Consider the following 20,188-nt stretch of genomic DNA (forward strand, 5'->3'; position numbering starts at 1 on the left):
GAATGTCATCCAAATAGCCTTGACTTTGCAATCTTCTTGCTTCTGACCCATCAGTTTTGCAGTCTGAACAATCTTGCGTTTCACATTTCATTGGTTGCTCACTGGTGTTTCTACCATATTTCATTTTGGTCCAGATGACAGCCAGTATGGAAGTACATGATGCCATTTATGTGACTATGGAACTTCTTTCCAACTGGGGGAATCCAGCAAACGTGGGCCTGAGCCAGGTGGAATTCTTTGATTTCCACAACGAGAGGATCTTTGTGTCTCCTCACGACGTGGACATACGAAATGCTGACAACCCAGGGGATTTGTGCTGCCTGGTCAATAGGAACTTAAATGTAAGACAGCTTAGTGCTGGATGTTAAAATCTCTCATTATAATATTCCTATAATACTCCATCTCCAGGTTTTTTGTTCAGAAGCATTTTGAACCTGACTGCGTAACAACTATCTGATAATTAAAAAAAAAACCCTACAAATATTGCTTCTTATTAACAAATGCAGCTCTCCTGTTCAAGATGTTGGTATTCAGTTACAACTTTGTTTTAGAACTGGAGTAATCCTTGTGGTCTCAAGGTACAGGAGCTTCACTGCTATTTTTTTTTTTCAGATGGATAATACAAATTTAAGTAAATTTATAAAGAAAATGTGCCTGTTTTCTCTTGTTCCTTTGTTATCTTTTTACCTAGGGAAGAATCATGGAAATATAAACTGTGTAGGTAGTTTTGAACAAGAGATGAAGAAAAATACATGGCAGGTAAAAGTCTTTCATGGCTCTTGTGTGAGATAGTAAGATGAGGAGATACAAGGTGCTCCCACACTAATGGCAATGGGCAGAAGACAGTGACTGGTGTGAAAGAATTAGCAAATGTCCACAGCCCTCCATACAGCCATGGTTTCATTTGTGCTGCCCATTCACTCTGTGCCATTTTTCATGGGCCTGTAGAGCAAGGATTCTAGTAAAAAATTAGTATGATTTTAGTGGATGAGGATACTGAAGGACTTAGTCTATTAAAAATATAAATTACAGCTCATTTCATGCTAATGCTGCTTTTCTGCTCTCAAGGTAGATGAGACTTGAATGAGGACAAATCTACATTATTTTGAAATTTAATTGAAACTCCTTATGGAGTATTATTTCCAGACAAATATTTTTACCTGAAGCATCTTCCTCACTGTCTCCTGAAAATTGTAGTTGGGATCTCATAAATACCCACTGTCCTTTCTAGGCAGTGCTGGCTGGCAGGTGACACTCAGTAGTAGTGGTAGTAGTAGTAGGTGTAGTAGTGACTCTCAGACCCTCTAGATATTTATAAATTATGTAGGAATACATTCATTAAGCCATTATGAACCTGTTACTCTCAGTATTACTCATACATTTACAGATCTCATTATTCTTAAGTAATGAGCTTTTATATTGCATTGATTAATATATTCCCTTGATTTGTGACTCTGTGATCTCCTCTCTTGAGGCTGCATCCAAGATGCAATCTGCTCTTAGGCTGTGGGTATGGGGTGCCTGAACTGCAGATTCCTTCAGAAGGCAGAGCAGCACTTCCAGTTTGTATACATTTCAGATCATACAGGAAAGCTTCAGGGTGCATTAAACACCCAATAAATTAATCAGTCTCTGAGCAACAACATTTTCAACAGAACAAAAACTTGAAATAAAAACTTACTGTGTGGAAAACTCATTTTACCATGGTTAAAACACTTCCATCTTTGATCATTTAGGTGTACTTTTGTCTTTGAGAATACTCTTATTGAAGTTGAGGGATTTTATTTTATTAGTTTATTTATTACCCTTGCAGACTTTTAAGAAGAGCACTTAAACTGCCTCCTTCCTTGTATTTTGTGATGTACTGTAAAAGAAAGAAATGCCTGGCAGAATATCTGGTGCTCTCAACTTTTTAGATTAGATAATAGGGAAGGAATTCTTTACTGTGAGGGTGCTGAGGCCCTGGCACAGGGTGCCCAGAGAAGTTGTGGCTGCCCCTGGATCCCTGGAAGTGTCCAAGGCCAATTTAGCTAGGGCTTGGAGCACCCTGGGACAGTGGAAGGTGTCCCTGCCCATGGCAGGGGCTTGGAACTGGATGATTTTTATGGTGCATTCCAACCCAGACCATTCTGGGATTCTGATCATAGATGAAGTATTTTATTGAAATGTTTTCCACAAACCTTTTTGATTCTTATATGCATATAGAGGTCTTTTAAACCTCAGAATAACAAGGACAGGTAAATATCTAACAAAGGTGTTTCTTCCCCATGGGAAACCCTTAGACCTGTGTCATTCCTCTTCACAGTGCTTGAGGCTTCCTTTACTCTCCATCATTTACACCTTCAGTGTAACAAGAAGCAGTGCCAATCTCCCACAAAATCTTAAGATTAAAGGTTTCCACTCTCCCCTTTTTCCTTGGTTCAGTAAAAATGTAATTCTGACTCCTTAAGTTCACCCTGATGGTTCAAAGAATTTTTGCGTTAGATTTTTCAGCTCCAAGACAGTAACCCCAGGCTCAAGTACCTCTTGTGAAGGCAAAGACATGACATCACTCTTTGGGATAAAACATGAGAGTCCTCCACAGTCTCTTGAGTTTTGGCATGGATCCTTCAAGGTGCCTTGAATTTCTGGTGTCAAATCTTTGACGCCCTCATGGGGACTGTGACACCTGTGAGGTTGTGTAAGCTCAGCCCCATCAGTTATTTCCACTGATGAACAAAATGATCTCCATGGCTGCCTCTCTCTCAGGACACAACACTCAGTCTGGCTCTGATAAATCTCTGTTTTTTGGAACATTGTGTGCAGTTTTACAGAGAAACCAGTGAGAAGCAGGAACAGGTCATTTTGGTGCTGAATCAGGTACCCTCCTGTGAAGGCACCTCTGGCTCTCAGTACACACCAGAAACTATTGATTTCTGGGGAGTCAGCTCCTGCCTTGAGAGGTCTGCAGATGGATTGCTTATCAGATGTTGTCTGCAGTTGGGAAATTGTTTTTTAACCGTTCTTGTTCAAACTATGGCTTCAAAAACATGATGCAGCTTTGAAGTTGACCCTGGAGTTGGATTAACAGTGATTTGAGGGCTGATCTTCATTTCTTTGATGTCAAGAGGCTTCTTTCTTTTAAGTAGAAAGGATAAAACCTGTCTGGCACTCTTATGGCTGTTGGTGCTCCAAACTGCCATTAAAGCAGAAACAGTCTCCCAAAGCTCTTTGAGAGGCTCGGGGCAGAGACCCATCAGAGTCTGGAGAAGTGGGGAGAGGACCATGGTGAGAAGTGGATCTATTGCTGATGGCTCTGAGCAGGCTCCAGGGCTCTGTCCTTACCATCCTTAGTCACACAGCTGAAGGGCTCTGGAGGGAAGTTCTGGGCTTAACACCTTCTGGAAAAACTGAAACACTCACTTCAGAGAGAAGGGTGTGGAAAAAGACTTCCTGTTATCTTGTGGGTGTGTATCTGTGTACTGTGTGTCCCTGAGAACAGGAGAGGAACTAATTTATCAGCTACTTTCAGATCACTGGTATGTTACCCGCATGTGGGTAACACTGGACATCAAATATATTAATATTCAACATTTGGATTCTGAAACTTCCTTCTTTCTGAGCTGCCACATATCCTTTTCTTACATTCTGAAAATGTAGTGGTAGAAGTTCTTAACAATATCCCGAATTAGGCATTTCTTGGTACTTTAAAATCTCTTGATTGCCAGTTGTATGTAAAATTCATGTTGGGAATTCTGTGATGTCTTAGAAAATTTCCAGTGTAGCGTCCAGTATAGCTCTGAGGAGTAGACCTGTAAGTGAAGCTGATTATCTGCAAAGCCTGATTAAAATAGAGACAGGCAGTAAAGTAAAATTCTCTAAGGTTCCCCTCCTCAGAGGAAGACCCAGAAGCAAAGAAATTGTAAAATGATTGTAGAATGTCCATTGTGCTCAGTGATCCCCCCTAGTGCCAGCAAAGCTGATTAATTTGATAAAAATAAACTGGGCTTGCTCTGCCTGTGCTCTGAGCATGCAGATGTCTCCCTGGGACAGCAGGCAGCTGACCTTTAGCTCATTGCCAGGTTGTTGGGAGCTGTCTGGCAGGCAGGAGAGTGGGATTTACTCTTGGGAAATGAGGCTGAGGTTTTGCTCTTTACGTAGCAGATTTTATGAAACCTTTACTTTTCTAATGGCCTCCTGTGCTGCTGGTGGGGGGAGGGTGGGGAGTTAATTAAAACACCTGCTTCAGGAGAAGAGCATTAGTGACAGTCTGCTTGTCTGTGTTTTTAGCTCCCCGAGGAAAGCTGCCTTTGGATGTGCCCTTTCCACCCACCCGTCCAACTTTACTTTGTTATCCGCAATCCCACCCGCTCACGTGACTTTGGTATATCCAAGATCAAGATTTGGAATTACAACACAACAACTCCCAGTGTAAGTAGTCTTTTCTCAACTCCTCTGTATATTTGCTCTTGCCTTGCCTAGGGAAATTCAGTGTGATCTTCTTTCTAAAAGCATGAAATAAAAGCAGATACAATTTCCTGTAATAAAACAGGAGCTATGAGGTGTCCCTGTCTGCTGTGAAATTTGCTTTTGTCTTAATTGTAAGTGCTAACAATGTAGTGATAATGTTTTCATGGGCACAATGTGCATTTGCTTTCAAAGCTATTAAAGATCACTAAAGACCTAATAAAAGGCTTGCACATCCTGTCGTTAATCCTTTGCTGTGGTGAGAAATAAAGATACAAAGGTAAGTGCATCTCAATATTCAGGGCTTTCAGCTGTTTAATCACAATGTAAATAAATATGTGTTTAAATATGTGTTTTCTGGTGTCTATAAATATAAACAGGCTGGCTGTTGCTCAGTTTGGGGTTCATCACTTTAATGAGAATCATAAAATGGTTTGGGTTGGAAGGACCTTAAAGATCATCCAGCTCCAGCCCCCCTCCCTGGGCAGGGACAATTAAAAAGTCCACTACTGTGTGCTCATAATAAAACCAGAAATCTACTGTTACAAGAGAGACATATCATGGCAGATGGCAGATGGTCTCTTGTCTGTGTTTGAATGTCACCATGAATATTATTGTTTGTACACTGCAGTGTTAAGAAAAAAATCTCAGGTACTGGATCAAAGAGGATTTGCTGTCCTGGATTATAAATAAGAAGCTTTATCCCTCTGGGTTTGCTCTCATCCATGTTCTTATATAAGCACATATGGTAATTTATACATACGGAAATGGCCGTGGAAGGGACAGCTTAAACAAATTTACTACAACATGATTTATATTTCTTTTCCTGGAATTTTAATAGCTTTTCTCACTAAAATGTGGTCTACAGGATGTTCCATCATCATTAGAGTGTGCGAAAGGGCTGCTGTTCTTGGAGGTAATGGTATGATTTGTTACTAAATCTACTGAATAGAATGCAGGATGTACACAGAAATGTTTGTCTGTGTTTCAAGGCTCTGCTTCTTTAATAACCTGCTATGAGGCAATGTGTAAAATCCACTGGGAGTATAATCCTATGGATTTTGGTGGAAATGCAGCAGTTTACCCTTGCTGAAGAAATGTCTCATTATCCTTAAGGTGAAAGAATAATACAAAGCAGTTCTGCCTTAGTCTGTAATTTGTCATGAGGCAGTTTTGTCTAAGAAGTATAAAACCCCAAAATACAATGAATGAACAATTTTCTTCCTCTTAATGTAAATCCAGAGCCAGATTTCTGTGTGGATTTTGGGAATCATTCTAACTGCCTTCTTTCCCTCAAAAACCACGTAAGTGAGAGATGTCCAAGTACTACTTCCAAAAATAGGCCAAAAATTAACTCAGGCTGGTACTTTCCTATATTTGAATTTCAGAACTTGAGCCTGGAAGGAGAGAAAATATGTCTGAAGGAAGCTGTAAAAGTCAGATGACATCATTGTCATAGATTCCTTGATTCATTGAATTACAAGGAAGGTCTCAGAGGATGCTTCATCTTGCCTTTATTTACTTCAGATGAGACCTCCAAAAAAGGAGGTGATTTTTAGTCTGCAGGAAGGGAACAAGTGTAAGGGCAGCCAGTTTTTTTCAGCTTTATCTGCAACAGTCAGACATTTTGTAACTACTTGATATAACCTTGAAATTGCATGGTTAATGGTGCTATTAAAACTTTTTTAAAAGATCCTGTCTAATGTGTGTTGTATGTCTTCACAGAACTGGGAATGGAATCAATACCTAAATGCATTAACGTCTTAGTTGTTCTCCAGTTGAATAATTCTCTTCTTCAGGTGGTTGCCTGTGTGTTTGTTCCTTCTGTGCCTACGTTCCTGTCCATTCTCTTGGGGTTTTTTCAGTGCTGGATTACCCCTGGGGTGCCTGTAAGGATGCAGCAGCTTTCTCCCAGCACAATCAGTTTTGTAGAAGTATTTTCTTTGGTTCTTGGCTTCTTTTCTACTGCTGCTTTTTCACACTTTTCTGAAAAGTCAGGCAGAAGCAATTTCAGGTCCTCTGTCGAGGAGGAATTCTCAGAAAAGTGCCTCTGGTTTTAGGCTCTCTCCTTTGTGCACAAATATCACAAAAATGGCCAGAAATACCATCCCTGTTTTCTCCTTGGGAGGCACCATCCCAGCAAACACCCTGGGAGGGCTGAGGGTGCAAACTGGGAAGGAACATCAAAAGGAACCAGAATTATTTTCACAAAATCTTTTTTTCTTTCTGTCAATGCTCATACCTACATGCTTGTTCTGAGACATTGTGCCCTTTTAATTACTCTTCCAGGAAGGAAAAGCCCTGCCTTGGATGAAGTATTGAGTGGTTGTTTACAGGGTGGGATTACTCCTGAGGAAGGGATTTTTCCAGCCTCCTCATGCTTGAGGAGAGCTGAGCAGTGGTACTGGGGAAGCTAAACTGTCAATCTTTTCCACCAGAATAGATCACTAAGCAACTGGAAACTCAGAAGAGGAGTGGGAGGGAATGAAAAAGAGCAGTTCTTAGTCTTGTGCCTGCATATGTTTGTTCTTGGAGTCTCTTGGGATCTGTTCAGATTTTTCCTCCCTGAGGCTCAGTCTGCTCAGGATTCTGGTGCACATTTTCATTAGCTCTTCTGAGCTATCAGCTCTTGGAATGCCTGCCCCAGTCCAGTCTGTCTCTGTTATCCTAGAAATACCTGGCTGCTTCATCTTGGTACACTTCAGACCTTTTCTGCTTCCTAAAATACCTATCCCACACATGACAAAGCATCAGAAAACAGAGTCTCCCGCTGACTGGAAGAGCGTTTTTGGAGTGAGTGATCCCTTTTTGGGCTTGACTGTCCCTTTTTCAGGGAGAATGAGCTCCACTATCTCATTTTGTAGAGTTTTCTCTGCCTACCAGACCTCCTCTGCTGCTGGTGAGTGCAGTGGGATTCATTTCAAAACAAGTTGTGCTTAAAAAGTTGCTGATTTTAATTTAAAAAGATGACATTGACAAATACTTTTCAAATGTACATCTGTATTTTGTATTCCTCTTCAGTTTATACCTATTGCCAGGTAAAAATGCAGAACTAAGGGCTGGGTATTCCTAACAGCAGTAGAGCTGGAATGTTACGGAGAAATGTTCCAGTTATCCCAAATTCAACTGTGAATATTCAATGTCTCTAGCATTTAAGGAGGACATTGGCAGTTTAGACATATAAAAATTTTAAAAATAGCATTATTGAGACATCCTGATAGTCTTTCTCTTCCCCATCATAATTCCAGGCAAAGCCATGCAGGTAGTTTTCAACAGATGTAATTATTGAAATGTTCTGATCCCCAGTTAGATCAATCTAGCAGTGTCCTCATTCAGGGGGAAAAAATATCCTGTTTTATGGCTGATTGCATCAGCACAGAAATGCAGCACTTTATGATCCTACAGGAGTTCCACAGGCAGCCAGGCCATAATGGCCAATTAAACTGGTTTTACAGCTGTTCACTGGGAACTCAGTGAAGGTTATCTTTTTTCCTGTCAGGAATGTGTCCTGTGTTCCTGCACCAGTCCCCTCCCTCACCTGTAGCTTTCTTGTCATGCCTGCATCTTCTGCTTTTCCTCTGGCTACGTCCACATTGCATTTTTTGGCCTCAGAGATGTTATTATTAACAGGATGGAAGCTGTGAAAACTTGTAAGGTTTAAACAGTGTGCTCAGGAGTGAAGAACCAGAGACTTTCATGCTTGGAAGGGAAGGAGTGATTGGCTTAGTCTGGGAGCAGAGGAAAATGAAAATCAGTATTCAAAGAGAACTGACAGGCTATAAATGAGCAAGAGGGATGAAACTGAAACTTCTTACTTTCACAAAAAGCTTCTTAGTTTTCACAAAGAGAAGGAAAGAACAGAGAGTCCCTGAAAGACTCCAAGAGATGGACAAGTTAGAGAACAGAAAGGAGATGGATTGTGTCTCATCTTCTGTATTTTCTTTGAAGATAATGGTATTTTTGTCAAGAGGGAGAAAAGGTTATATTGAAATGGTGAAGAGAATAAGAAGAACATTAGTTCTAACTTCAATGGAATAAAAAAATCAGATATTGGTGAGTGCCACAGAGAAGGAGAACATAGAGATAAAGTTGTGAGTGGCAGAATTGTGTCTGAGATGAAGGCTTGCTGTTTAAAAGGCTAGTTAAGTGTTGGAATAAGCTATGAAGGCAGATTAGTTGAAAACTGTTAAAACCAGATTTCCTCACAATGGTGTAGGTTATTTTACATTCTTCAGTGGAAAGAGATGGACTGGATGATTTTTTTTTCTGGCTGTACTTTCTAGCTCTGCATTTCTGTAACTCTGTAACTCTTTTTAACTCCGGTGGCTTTGATCTGGGTGGTTGTTCACTGTGGAACATGTCGTGAAAGTGGTGAATCTTAGGGATGAAAAGCAAAATGTGCCTCTGGAATTTATATCCTGATCAAATATAATTGTACTTAATCTAGGCTTTTTCCCCTCAAGCTTTTCTAAATAATCAAACCTTGTCAGACAAAGTGATAGCAGTGTCTAGCAGGGTTTTCCATCCTTTAAAAAAAACCCTTATCTATTACACAGTGTTTTTTAGTCATTTCAGCTTTAGATTAAAAAACAGTCAAAAGCACGTACTGACACAGGGTTTAATTGTTTCCATCTGTCTATTGATTAAGTGTTCAAATGTCAGAGTCCCAGAGCTGTGATATCTAATGCTTGAAAGCTTGACTGAAATCTTCATACCTTTATTTTTGTAGGACCTTGATGTTGGAGCAAAGAAGGTGAAGTTGTATGTTGATGAGAACCTTGTATTTGATGGTGAATTAGAGAGAGGCTCTGGAGACCTCCTTGCTGACCAGAGCACCACAATTGACCTTACAGATCACAAGCAAGATAGCTCAGCCTCTCCCTCAGCTGAGAGGAAAGAAGGAAATGCACCTGCAGGCCCAGACAAGAAAACAGACCTGCTTTTTAAATGCTCAGGATCAAACAGTGCTTCACTGAACTGGACAGCTCTGCCAGAAGAAAATCATCTTGAGCCTAAGATGAACTCAATCAGCTTTACAAAGAAAAATTTGTCTCAGTTAGAGGATGATCTAAAAGTGTTCCCATCTCAAGTTTGTATAAAAGATGCCAAAGAGGAGGCAGCAGCAGTTCCAGAGCACGTTCAGTCTGATGATGAGCTTTGTTTGAGTGAGCAGATGGAAAAGTTAACAGGAAGAAAACTGACTGATTGTGCAGGTGCAGTTCCTTCTTGGTTGCAGTCATCTTCCCAGGTAACACAGAATAATCAAGTCACTCCCAGTAGGCAGAAGCCTCCGTGGCTTGCTCCAGAACAGAATTTCAACTCAAGATTTCAAACACAGCCAGATGAAATCATGAAAAACTTCTCAGATCTGATAAATGAGGATGTCAAATGTCAGAGGCATGAACTGGGAGGATCCAATTGTAGAAATGCAACTGGAGATGGGAGATCACAAACGCTGGCCAGAAGGGATGCTGATGTGGACTTGGACATCTTTGACCACATTTCTAACAAAAACTGCTGCAGTTTACAGTACCCCATGAGTGGAAGGAGAAGTGTCATGTGTGGTAAAAAGCTGGGATTAAACACTACAAATTTTGGAGAACGTGACTCTGTTCTCAAAGGTAAGAGGTCACAATAGCAACCTTAGACCAAGTGCTGATGTGTGCTCCATTATGCAGAGCCACAAACTCATTTTAGGTGGAAGGGACCTCTTGAGATTCCTGGAAGTTTAGACAGGGCATATTAGTTTGGCTAACTGTGATATTTTCCTCCCGAGAATACTCAGTCTCTCTCCTGGTCCTACACCTGATATGAAACACTCTTCAGAAAAATTTACATTCTGATTTAGGGGCTTTTAATTTGTTTGGAGCAGCTGGAAGGCAAAATTTCAGTAAATTACATTCCAAAAATTGACAGTCCTGTAGACAGCAAATGTTTGCTAATATCAATTAAAATCTGCAGAGAGATAAAGAACATTACATCCCAAATTTGCAGAGTTTATTTGTACAGTAGCTTTGTGTCTTTCTCGGTGAGAATAGATGCTCAATATATTTATTCAGAGTGAATGGAAAATTACCCTTATTTTTCTTCTCTGCTCATAATTTTACAAACCTCTCCCTCAGACATCTTGCTTATTTATGAAGAGTTTTCTAATAAATTTAGCTGTTGTCTGCTCTGTGCTGTTGATTATCCTTGTCCTCCTTCCCCAGACCTCCTGTTGGAGGTGGATCCAGCTTTGTGCAGTTGTGTTCTGCCTCTGCCAGGATCCAGCAGTGTGTCCCCAGGGAACAGTAGGAGAATTGTGCAACTTCCCAAGTTCCCCTTTATCCCAACATCTGGAAATCCATGGCTATGAAATTTTCAGGGCATGAGATAATACTTTTGTCTTTAACAAGTGTAAATAGCAGAAAAGTAGAATTTCTTACCCACAATTTCTACTTTGTCTCACCCAGCTTGCCATTGCTTGGGATATATGTTTGTCTTCCTTTTTCAGTTTCAAGCCATGTCACTCTAACTCCTGGTTTTTGGACCCTTCATGCCCCTTCCTTGCCATTCTGTAATTATTCAGCATTCAGTATCTTGTCTCAAATGAGGAGTTAATACAACAAGGACAATAAGACCCAGAGAATTGGAATAAGATGTTCCAAAACTACAAATTGAAATTTTGGGGGTGATTGAGCATCAGAACAATTTACATGAAAATGTATCTTGCTGCATATTGAATGTGGGTGTTTACATGCAAGTAAGGGTGACAAGGGACAGCAAATTCACCTAAATGAAGGCGTGCCAGTTCAAATTCTATAGCAGCTAGTGCAGGGCTTTTTTCAGACAAAGATGAGGAAAATGGTTCTCTCTAAACTTAGAATGTCTGGATTTTTCCTTGTCTGACCCTCTGTGGAGAAAACAGCAATTTCATCAGTGTCTCTGAAGTTGTATCTCAAAGAAGAGAAGAATAGAGAAGTTTGGAATAGGTGCCACCTGCCCTTCACCCACCCCCACTCCCTGCAGCCCATTTACTGTTTCACACATTTCACAGTATCTGTTACAGGAAAACCTTCATTTTGTGAAAACTATAAATAAGTACCACCTTGAGAAGTTCTGTTCAGTTGTGAAAATGGGGAAAAATTAGGAATTTCAATGTAAACTACAATTTTTCAGTGCAAATTTTCTGTAATTTTGCTCAGAGCAGGTTGTCCTGTGGTGCTTAAAGCTCCCGATGTGTTTTAGTCCCTGGGAAATTGCAACCATACAGTAGCTTTTGTTCTCTCTGCTGTGTGTGCAGGGTAAAGCCATCTTCAAATGGAGCTGAGAGGGCTTTAACAACAGGGAAACCTTTTAAGTGTTTCCCTGAGAGTGCTGGATTTTAATTGGCCTGGGGCTGGGAGAAGGGCAGTTCCCAGTGGAGGGTGAGACAAAGGGAAGGCTCAGAGGCTCCTGTGGATGCCACAGCATGGCTTTGGTCACTAAATGGTTCACAAGAACAACAGAAATTAGTAACAGCACGTACAGGCTTGGCTCGAGTTAATGTTGCTATAAAAACATCAATTTTTCTTTGATAACCAGTTTAATGTGCGAGGGAAATGGTGGGAGTATGCTGATAAAATTTGCAAATAACATATAATTTGGTTTATTATGAGTTAAGGAGATTGAAGAACTGCACAGAACGATGAACTTGAGGACTGGAGCAATGGAATGCAATTCAGTAGAATGCTTGTAGGCTCATCTGGGGACTAATAACCAAAAATTAAGTTGTAAGCTGAGTAATCATCAATTGCAAATGACCGAGGAAGAGAAGAATCATGGTTGAGTAGCTGATAACAGATTGACTGAAATGCTGGTGTGAGCAGTGATTGGAGCAGTGCACTCCCAGGGTGGATCAGCAGAGGCATTTTGGGTACTTGGGAAACCTCAATGTCTCAACACAGGCACTTGTGAGACCTCACTTGGAAAACTGCAGCTCTGATCATCCATTTTCAGGAAAGCTGATTACCAAGTGGGACAGATAGAGAGGAGAGCTTTTAGAATGATTTGGGAAATGAAGCATGTGATTGCAGCATGGAAATATGATTGCTGTTTATAACTGCAGGGAGTAAAAAAAGAGATTAACACAACAGAGGGAGAAGAAAGGTGTCTTTTTTTCTTGCCCCAAAATGTAGTTTACTAAAGTTTTGAGAGGAAATGTGTGTGGTGTGTGTCACCATCAGAAACTGTATTGGTGGTTCAAGACACTCCTGAACCCACAGAGGAGTTGGATGTTTGAGGTGTCATTAATAAATAATGCATTTTATATTCTTAAAAGAAAAAAGACACACCCTGTAAGCCTTTAGCCATTGGTGTCTGCTTTTGGATCACCTCTGCTTTCCTTTCAGAGCTCCACTTCTCCTGTTACCACTCCTTAAAGTAGCTCACAAACCTCTTAACTTCCCCTTGCCCTGCCCTAGAGGGACTTCAGAATTGTAACCTCTGGACTGTTGGAAGTAATTCATGTTTGAAAAGAAAAGGGAAAAACCCTCCCAAACAAGGAAAGTCAATGGATGTTAAATACTCCTCTGTACTCGGCTCATCCTGAAATTTTCAAGCTTTGACATTTTCAAGGGTTAAATATTTGTACAGTGCCTTGTCCAGGTGAATTGTGAGGCTCTGGGATGTAACGTTGGGGATCAGCCACCTCTTGAGTATCTGTACTGGTAGTGGTGTGAGCTAGAAAGTGACTTAAAAATGTCTGATGTTCTCTGAAATATGAACCTTTCCTTCGTGTCTGCATTTTCCTTGTGATGTAAAGAGGAGTGCCAGGTTGGTCTCCAGCCTTTCACTCTGGAAGACAACCCTTTTCCAGGTAGTTTCTCATCTGCTTTAAAATTTTTAATTTTATCTCACGTGTCCCCACTGCAAATGATTATTTACCATGCACAGATTAGGAACATTGCTTCTTTCCAGTATTTCCAAAAACACAGTTAAAAGTTAGTCTTGAGCAGTCTTTTGGGAAAATTTTGTTTTGCATTTCACAGCAATTGGCATTTATTCTTGATAACCATTTGTTTTATTATCCACCCAAGGACACTGCACAGAAGTAAAATCTGGCCCACGGGCCTGTAATTGTTCAGTACTCCACTTCCTTTTCTTCATTTATTTGAAGAAAACACATGAGTGACTGCTTTATTGAAAACCTTGGTTATTATCTGTTCTTAATTGTTTTGAGATGGAAATGAAGCAGTTCCCCAGTGCAGCCACAAGGAAAAGATGCTTTGCTCCCACTGGGCCCCTCTGATTTGTTGCCCTCCCATTGTTGCATTCCCATTGGATATCTTGTAATTATCCTCTTTCTACACCTCACATGTGCTGAAAAATAGGAAAAATATTTGGACATTGCCTGCCTAAAATGCTCATCTCATCCTCCCTGTTTGCTGAACCTGCTCCTTTTCCCACCACTTTTCTTTATACACCTGTGGCTCATTTTGAGAGGAAGAACCAGCTTTTCTCTGTAGTGCCTTACATTAACCAGTTCAGCCATTTCCAGCTCTATGAAAGACCTGCAGAAATGCAGAGGGCTGTTTTAAACTCCTGTAACAGCCACACAATAAGTATCACTGGGCAAAAATCCCAATTTCTTTAAGGGCTGAGGCAAGAATTCACAGTGTCAAACTTAGTTACAGTTTTTACTGTGGCAGGAGTTCTGCTCCTCCATAGGTAAAAGTGATTTTGTTCATTGTGTCTGAGTGGGGAAGGGAAACTGGGACACGTGGCCTTTGTATAGAGAGGCAAAGTACAAGAGCTGCTGTCAGAGAATTTCCAGTGAGGGACACGACATCCTTCTGCAGAGTCAGTGCTGGAGTGGTTTGCTCCCTGTTTGTACATTAAATGCCTTTGTAATGTTGTTTTCAGATGAAGACTTTCCCATCAAGGATGTAGCAACCTCTAGAATGAAGTGGTGCAGTGAGCAAGAACACACTCTGCAGGAGTCCTGGAACTCCTTGGTGAAATTTAATTATTCCCACCGTGGTCGGATCTCGAACATGGATTTTCAAGGGGATATTTTTGATGAGTTTCTCCATCAGCAGAAAATCAACCGGCCTGGAGAACATCAGAAAAGAGAAGGACTACAAACACTACCAAAGAAGCAAGAGGAAGAAAATTCTGTGGATATACAGGATGGAAGTGATTTTAAAATCCCTGTTTTACCCTATGGGCAGCACTTGGTGATTGACATCCGAACAACATGGGGAGACAGACATTATGTTGGTCTCAATGGAATTGAAGTTTTCAGTTCTAAAGGAGAGCCTGTTCAGATTGCAAAAATAACAGCTGAACCCCCTGACATAAATATTTTACCAGCTTATGGAAATGATCCCAGGATAGTAACCAACCTAATAGATGGGGTGAATCGGACCCAGGATGATATGCACCTCTGGCTGGCACCATTCACCCCTGGAAAACCTCACTTTGTCTTTATTGACTTTGTGAATTCCTGTCAGGTAGCCATGATTAGGATCTGGAATTACAATAAATCCCGAATCCACTCCTTCCGAGGTGTGAAAGACATTATCATGGTGCTGGATGAGCAGTGCATCTTTAAAGGAGAGATTGCCAAAGCCTCAGGAACCTTGTCTGGAGGTAGGCTATCATTTCTGATTTTCCTTGTGGAAACAGGAGTACGATACAAACAAAATACATTTAGCTTGTTTGTTATCATTTTCCACTTCGAAGCAAGCTGGCACTTTGTCTGGTGTTTAATTTAAAAACATAATGCAAAGCCCATTAATGCATTCTTCACTGATACTGGGGATTTTAGCAGCATACAGAGCTAATCTCCATTTTTAACTATGTCTTAGCAACCAGTCTGTGTTTCAATCACATCAGATAGGCCCTAGAAATTTCAAAGTTGCATCTTTTTGCTTGTTTTCACATACATGGTCTTTTGGAGAAGGTGATTGGGAAGCTTCTTTCCTATTTTCTATGTATCTGAAATCTGACTGAATTCTCTAGTGAATTCTCTAATTTTCTGTTGAATTTCCATTGAAATGAATGACAATTAGAGAAATTGTCCAGAGAGTTTCTGGATAGCCCAAAAGCTTCAGGAGCAGTTCCTGGTCCTTTGACAAGAGTTTCCAGCAGGGTGTTAGAGAATCCATTAGAGAATTGAAATTCTCTAATTTTCCATTCTGCAGTATAAGTTTGAGAGTGAAACACTAATTATAGCCTTAATCAGTATCAATTGGCCATGTATTATCTTTAAACACTGCTGAAAATTAAATGCAAAGAAGGACCAAAAATAATTTTTCTCATTCTTTCTATTTTTGCATTATTTCTCCATTTAATTCTGTATGTTGCCTTCAGCTCCAGAGCACTTTGGGGATACCATATTGTTCACTACTGATGATGATATTCTTGAAGCCATTTACTACTATGATGAGACATATGATGGAGAAATGGGAGATTCCAGCTCCCTGAGATATGAGGAAGAGCTGAAGAGGCCAACAACTGCAGACAGGGAGGGAGATGAGAGACCTTTCACACAAGCAGGGTTGAGAACAGAGGATCAGCAGGTGGGGACCTCTATGTTTAAAACTCTCTATAAATGTCTGTTTGAAACATGGAAGTAATAGCCACATTTCCAGGCTGGAATAAAACTGCAGAAGAGCTGACACAATTATTACGATTTTAAAGACTTTTTTTCACCAGGTCAATAATTTATGCTGTTTTTTTAAAACCCAAAAGGTCCTCCAAATTGTGGTTTCCCTGATTAATTAATAAGCCTACTTCTTTACTTACTTGGACAGAGACTAGGGAGAGTTCTTTATGATTTGGGTACTCCTGAAGCTTTCTGCATTGTCAGTGATTTTTCTCATACAGTTACTCCTATCATGAGTAGCTGTGCTCCCTGGCATTCCAAAGGTTTTTCCATATTTTCCATATTGTTGGTTTCTTCCTCCACAAATTGAGGATGTTAAATGAGAAGGGTCTCTTCCTCTCAACCCTCCCCTTATTTTTCCTCTTTTTCTTTTTTTTTTTTGACTAGCATCATCACAGGTTTGGGTGCATTTTGCATCATAAGAACACCTGTTTTCTAGTCCATGCAGAAGGTATTTCAGTCCTTGGAGGAAGACTGTGTTTCCAAGCACTCGAGCTCTTGCCTTATGCCATTCCAGCCCAACAGCCCAGTGTCTGAGCAAAGATCCCACAGGATTTTCTCAAGGTGGTGTGTGGCAGTCTTTGACCCGTTTTCCGTGAAATTTTCTACTTTCTCAGAATCTTCCTGAGCGCCCTTTGTGGCGTCTGTGAGGTGGTCTTTTTCTAGGGTTCACACTCTTACTTGTGAGTCTGTCAGGAGATCCAAAGCTGAATCAATCCAAATTCCAGCTGCTCCAGCCAAGATCTTCCCAGGGATATCTGGTCCCTGATGAGCCAAACCTTCTCCTTCTGTCTTGTCCTGTTTTTCTTGTGGCTCACAAGACAAAAGGAGATCCAATGGAGTTGGAATTTGATCTCACTGTTCAGACCTTAAGTCAGTGGCTTTAACCCTTGGACTTCTGCAGGAATTTTGATCCCATCTTTGGATGCAGTATCTGAAACTGCTCAGAACCTTGCACAATGCAGGGTTTCATGAAGACAAACTGAAGCTGACCTTTCTTTTCCTGATCACCTGTTTATTGTGAGCATTCACCAGGACCTCTTCCATGGCAGAAGCTTGGCCCTGGACTGTCAGGTGCTTGCTCAGACACAGGCTCTGCCTTTCATTTTGCTGTTCAGCTCTGATGCCCTTCACACCCTGTTGTAACTCTGAAACTGCTGTACCAGCGGTGCAATAACAAAAGCTGTTGTGACTGAGCCATTGATCTCCCTGTCACTGTGTGTTTGCTGGTACCATCAGGATTTCTGTAGGGGGATGTTTATGCTACCAGAATGATACAGATCCTCTGCACCATTTGTCTCCCCCAGCCTAATGTTGTCAGACCAGTATTGACCAGTTTGAGCAGCCCTGCTGTTGTTCATTCCCCTTTATTCCCTGCTGCACATTCAGTAGATGAACTGGTGTGTTTTATTAAAAACTTTCCAAAAGCTCTTACAGAAGCGTCTTACTTTTCTGTCAATGTTATCCATGTCCATCTGTCTGTCCATGAATTCAGGAACCTTTAACATGTTGATTTTATAGCAGATCAGACCTGTGGCTACTGCACTTGATTCAGCTCTCGGGCCAGTAGTGGCTGCTGAGAGAGAAAGAAAGAAAGAACAGCACAAACAGTGTACTGTTTCTCTGAAACACTCATTCAGCCCTTAGAAATGTGTCTCCCAAGGACTTTTTAACTTAACCTCTGTGTTTAATATCCTGCCACAGATTTTTATTGCATGAATTCATCCACCAGCCTTTTGAACCCACATGCACTTTTAAAATTTACAGTGCTCTGTGGCAAGTTTCCCAGCTGAACCTGCATGGCACAAAGAACCTCCTCCTTTTTCTTGCTAGCTTCATTTAATGTTCTCTGGGTTTTGTGTTGGAAGAAATGAAACAATTATTCCCCACTCCCTTCTTCAAGCCACTCAAGAGATTTATACCCCTGTGTTAGTCTTCTAAATCTTTTCCAGAATGGTTGCTCCTAGGAAGGTGTTGAACATTTGGTCAGGTGTAAGACCATGGTAATACTTTCTACTTTTTATTCCTTTTCCAATAACTCCTGTATTATGGTAGTGTTTTGTTTTAGCCATAAGAATCTAAGAACACAGGTAGGACAATGCCCACTAGCAGAAGTAGTTAAAATAGTAGAAAATGAGTTCATATCTGAAAGAAAATATATTGGGCATCAGTGGAATGGAATCATCAGGAAGGGATTGAGTAGATAAGAAAGGGAGAAAAGAGCTGATAAGGTTCCGTGGCACAAATGGTTTATGGTCTGCTAGGGAGGGCATTATTTTGCAATCAGTAAACCCAGTGCCTTTTATTGTGTCCGTGGGTTTTGATTTTCAGTAAAGTTGCAAATTTTAATTCCCAGGCTGGTGTTCTAGAATTGTTGTGAGGAACAGAACTGGCTCGTGAGAGAGGTACCTCCAGTGGGAGGGATTTTCCACTGTGTGGGTTCTGTGGGTTTATTTCAGAGCCCATTTCCTGTTCAGTCTCACCTGAATGACCTTGATTCCCCCAGGCACATTTGCTGCCACATGAAGGATACTGCAGTCAGGGAGCCCATGAGATCCTGTGGGGATCAGTGGTTACATTGCAGGGATCTAATGGAACAGTAGGAGACAAGTGTTGACAAGTCTTTATTTATTTTACTTAGGCACTGTGTAGATCCATTTGATGTATTGTGGCTGACAGGAAGTTTATTTCTAATGATGAATTAAAGAGAAAGAGTTTGGACTTCTAATTTCCTGTTTGGCCTTTTGACTACTAATGAGGATTGAGCTGATGTTTTTATAGAGCTACTTATAAAAATGCCAAGATTTCACATTCTAATCTACTATTACTTATTTTGGAGCCAGTACTGGTATATGTGAAGTTAAGATTGTTTTCTCTGTTTTACATTTGTCCACAGAGAACAGAATTTGCCATTTTATCCCACTTACTCAGTGAAGTGAATTCTATCTGCAATCCTTTGCCATTTTTGTCTTTACTACCCTGATTGCCCCAGTGTGATCAGCAAATTTTGTCATCTGTTTCTTCACTTTTCTGAATAGCATAGGCAATTTTTAATTAGCATTGCCAGAGCAGAAGCACAAGCTTTTGGACAAGTTTGCTTGTTTGTTCTGCCTCTTAATTCTGGAGAAGAAATTGTGGTGGCACTCTCTGGTCTTGACTTCCTTCCAGACTCCTTGTGTCTGCAACAGATTTGCAACATATTGCAAATACAGCATATTATCACTTGCTGATGGCAGTCTGCAGGGAAATAAGTGTTATTTAAGGATTTCAGCCTCTTTGAGAACAGGTAGCTCACACTATGGAGTCTCCTATTTCACATTTCTATATTCACTAATCTAAAACCCTGCCCTAATAGTCTGGGCTTTCTAAGAACCCACCTGATATTCTACATTTTGGGTCATGTTTTCCATTTTTTGCAGGACAGCCTGTGTGGGGAGGCAGAGGGGAGATTGATATACAAAAAGAAACAGGTACAAATATAACTGTTCTACAAATATAGATTTCATAAACAGTCAGTGTAAGTGTAATACTGAACCTGTTCCTTGACTTTCTTTTCAGGTTCAAGAGGCAGACTCTGCCTCTGAATGCATACCAAAGGAAACAGGAATATTTGCTGGAAAATGTAAGTCCTTACATCAATTCTTGATTTACCAGCCTTCCCCCAAACGTGTTATCAAGGATGATCTGATTTGTCTGCTGTACAGCACTTTGTGACAGATGCCAGGTCTAGAATAAAGAAGAGAATTGAATATTTAAGGCAGAAGCTTTGTTTGCTATGGCATTTACAACATTATATTGTAACAGTTGGCTTTTAATCTCAGAAAAATAACATTAGCCATTTGCCTAGTCCCTGAATGGGATTTCTAATAGCTGTGTCCCTTACCCAGTAATTCTCTCCCAATCCTTTGTATTTATGTAGACTGACTGAATTTTTTAGATTGGGTTGACAACAGAAACCCTAGAGTAAAGCTAGATCAGAATGTTATATCCCTGCTTAAGTACCTGATTTATTATCCTGTACCAAACCAGCTCTCTGTGGGCCTTTCAGCTGTTGTCCAGAGAGTTTCTTGATAGCCCACAAGCTCCAGGAGCAGTTCCTGGTCCTTTGACAAG

At 40.7% G+C, this 20,188-nt stretch overlaps 1 protein-coding gene across 11 annotated transcripts in view; it reads left to right on the forward strand.

The window, feature by feature from the left end:
• KATNIP (katanin interacting protein) overlaps positions 1-20,188 on the forward strand; it is a 55,747-nt gene that overhangs the window by 17,643 nt on the left and 17,916 nt on the right. For 8 of the 11 annotated variants that reach the window (XM_053957758.1, XM_053957766.1, XM_053957763.1 and 5 more), the window contains exons 12-18: positions 135-341; positions 4,270-4,410; positions 9,176-10,067; positions 14,329-15,057; positions 15,781-15,989; positions 19,495-19,545; positions 19,634-19,697. In XM_053957758.1, the coding sequence (XP_053813733.1) occupies positions 135-341; positions 4,270-4,410; positions 9,176-10,067; positions 14,329-15,057; positions 15,781-15,989; positions 19,495-19,545; positions 19,634-19,697 (2,293 nt within the window). The remainder of the gene's footprint in view (positions 1-134; positions 342-4,269; positions 4,411-9,175; positions 10,068-14,328; positions 15,058-15,780; positions 15,990-19,494; positions 19,546-19,633; positions 19,698-20,188) is intronic. The other 3 variants (XM_053957765.1, XM_053957767.1, XM_053957764.1) reach the window with 1 other exon arrangement.

The sequence above is a fragment of the Vidua chalybeata genome, chromosome 16 (assembly GCF_026979565.1).
Source record: "Vidua chalybeata isolate OUT-0048 chromosome 16, bVidCha1 merged haplotype, whole genome shotgun sequence".
NCBI classification, from domain to species: Eukaryota; Metazoa; Chordata; class Aves; order Passeriformes; family Viduidae; genus Vidua; species Vidua chalybeata.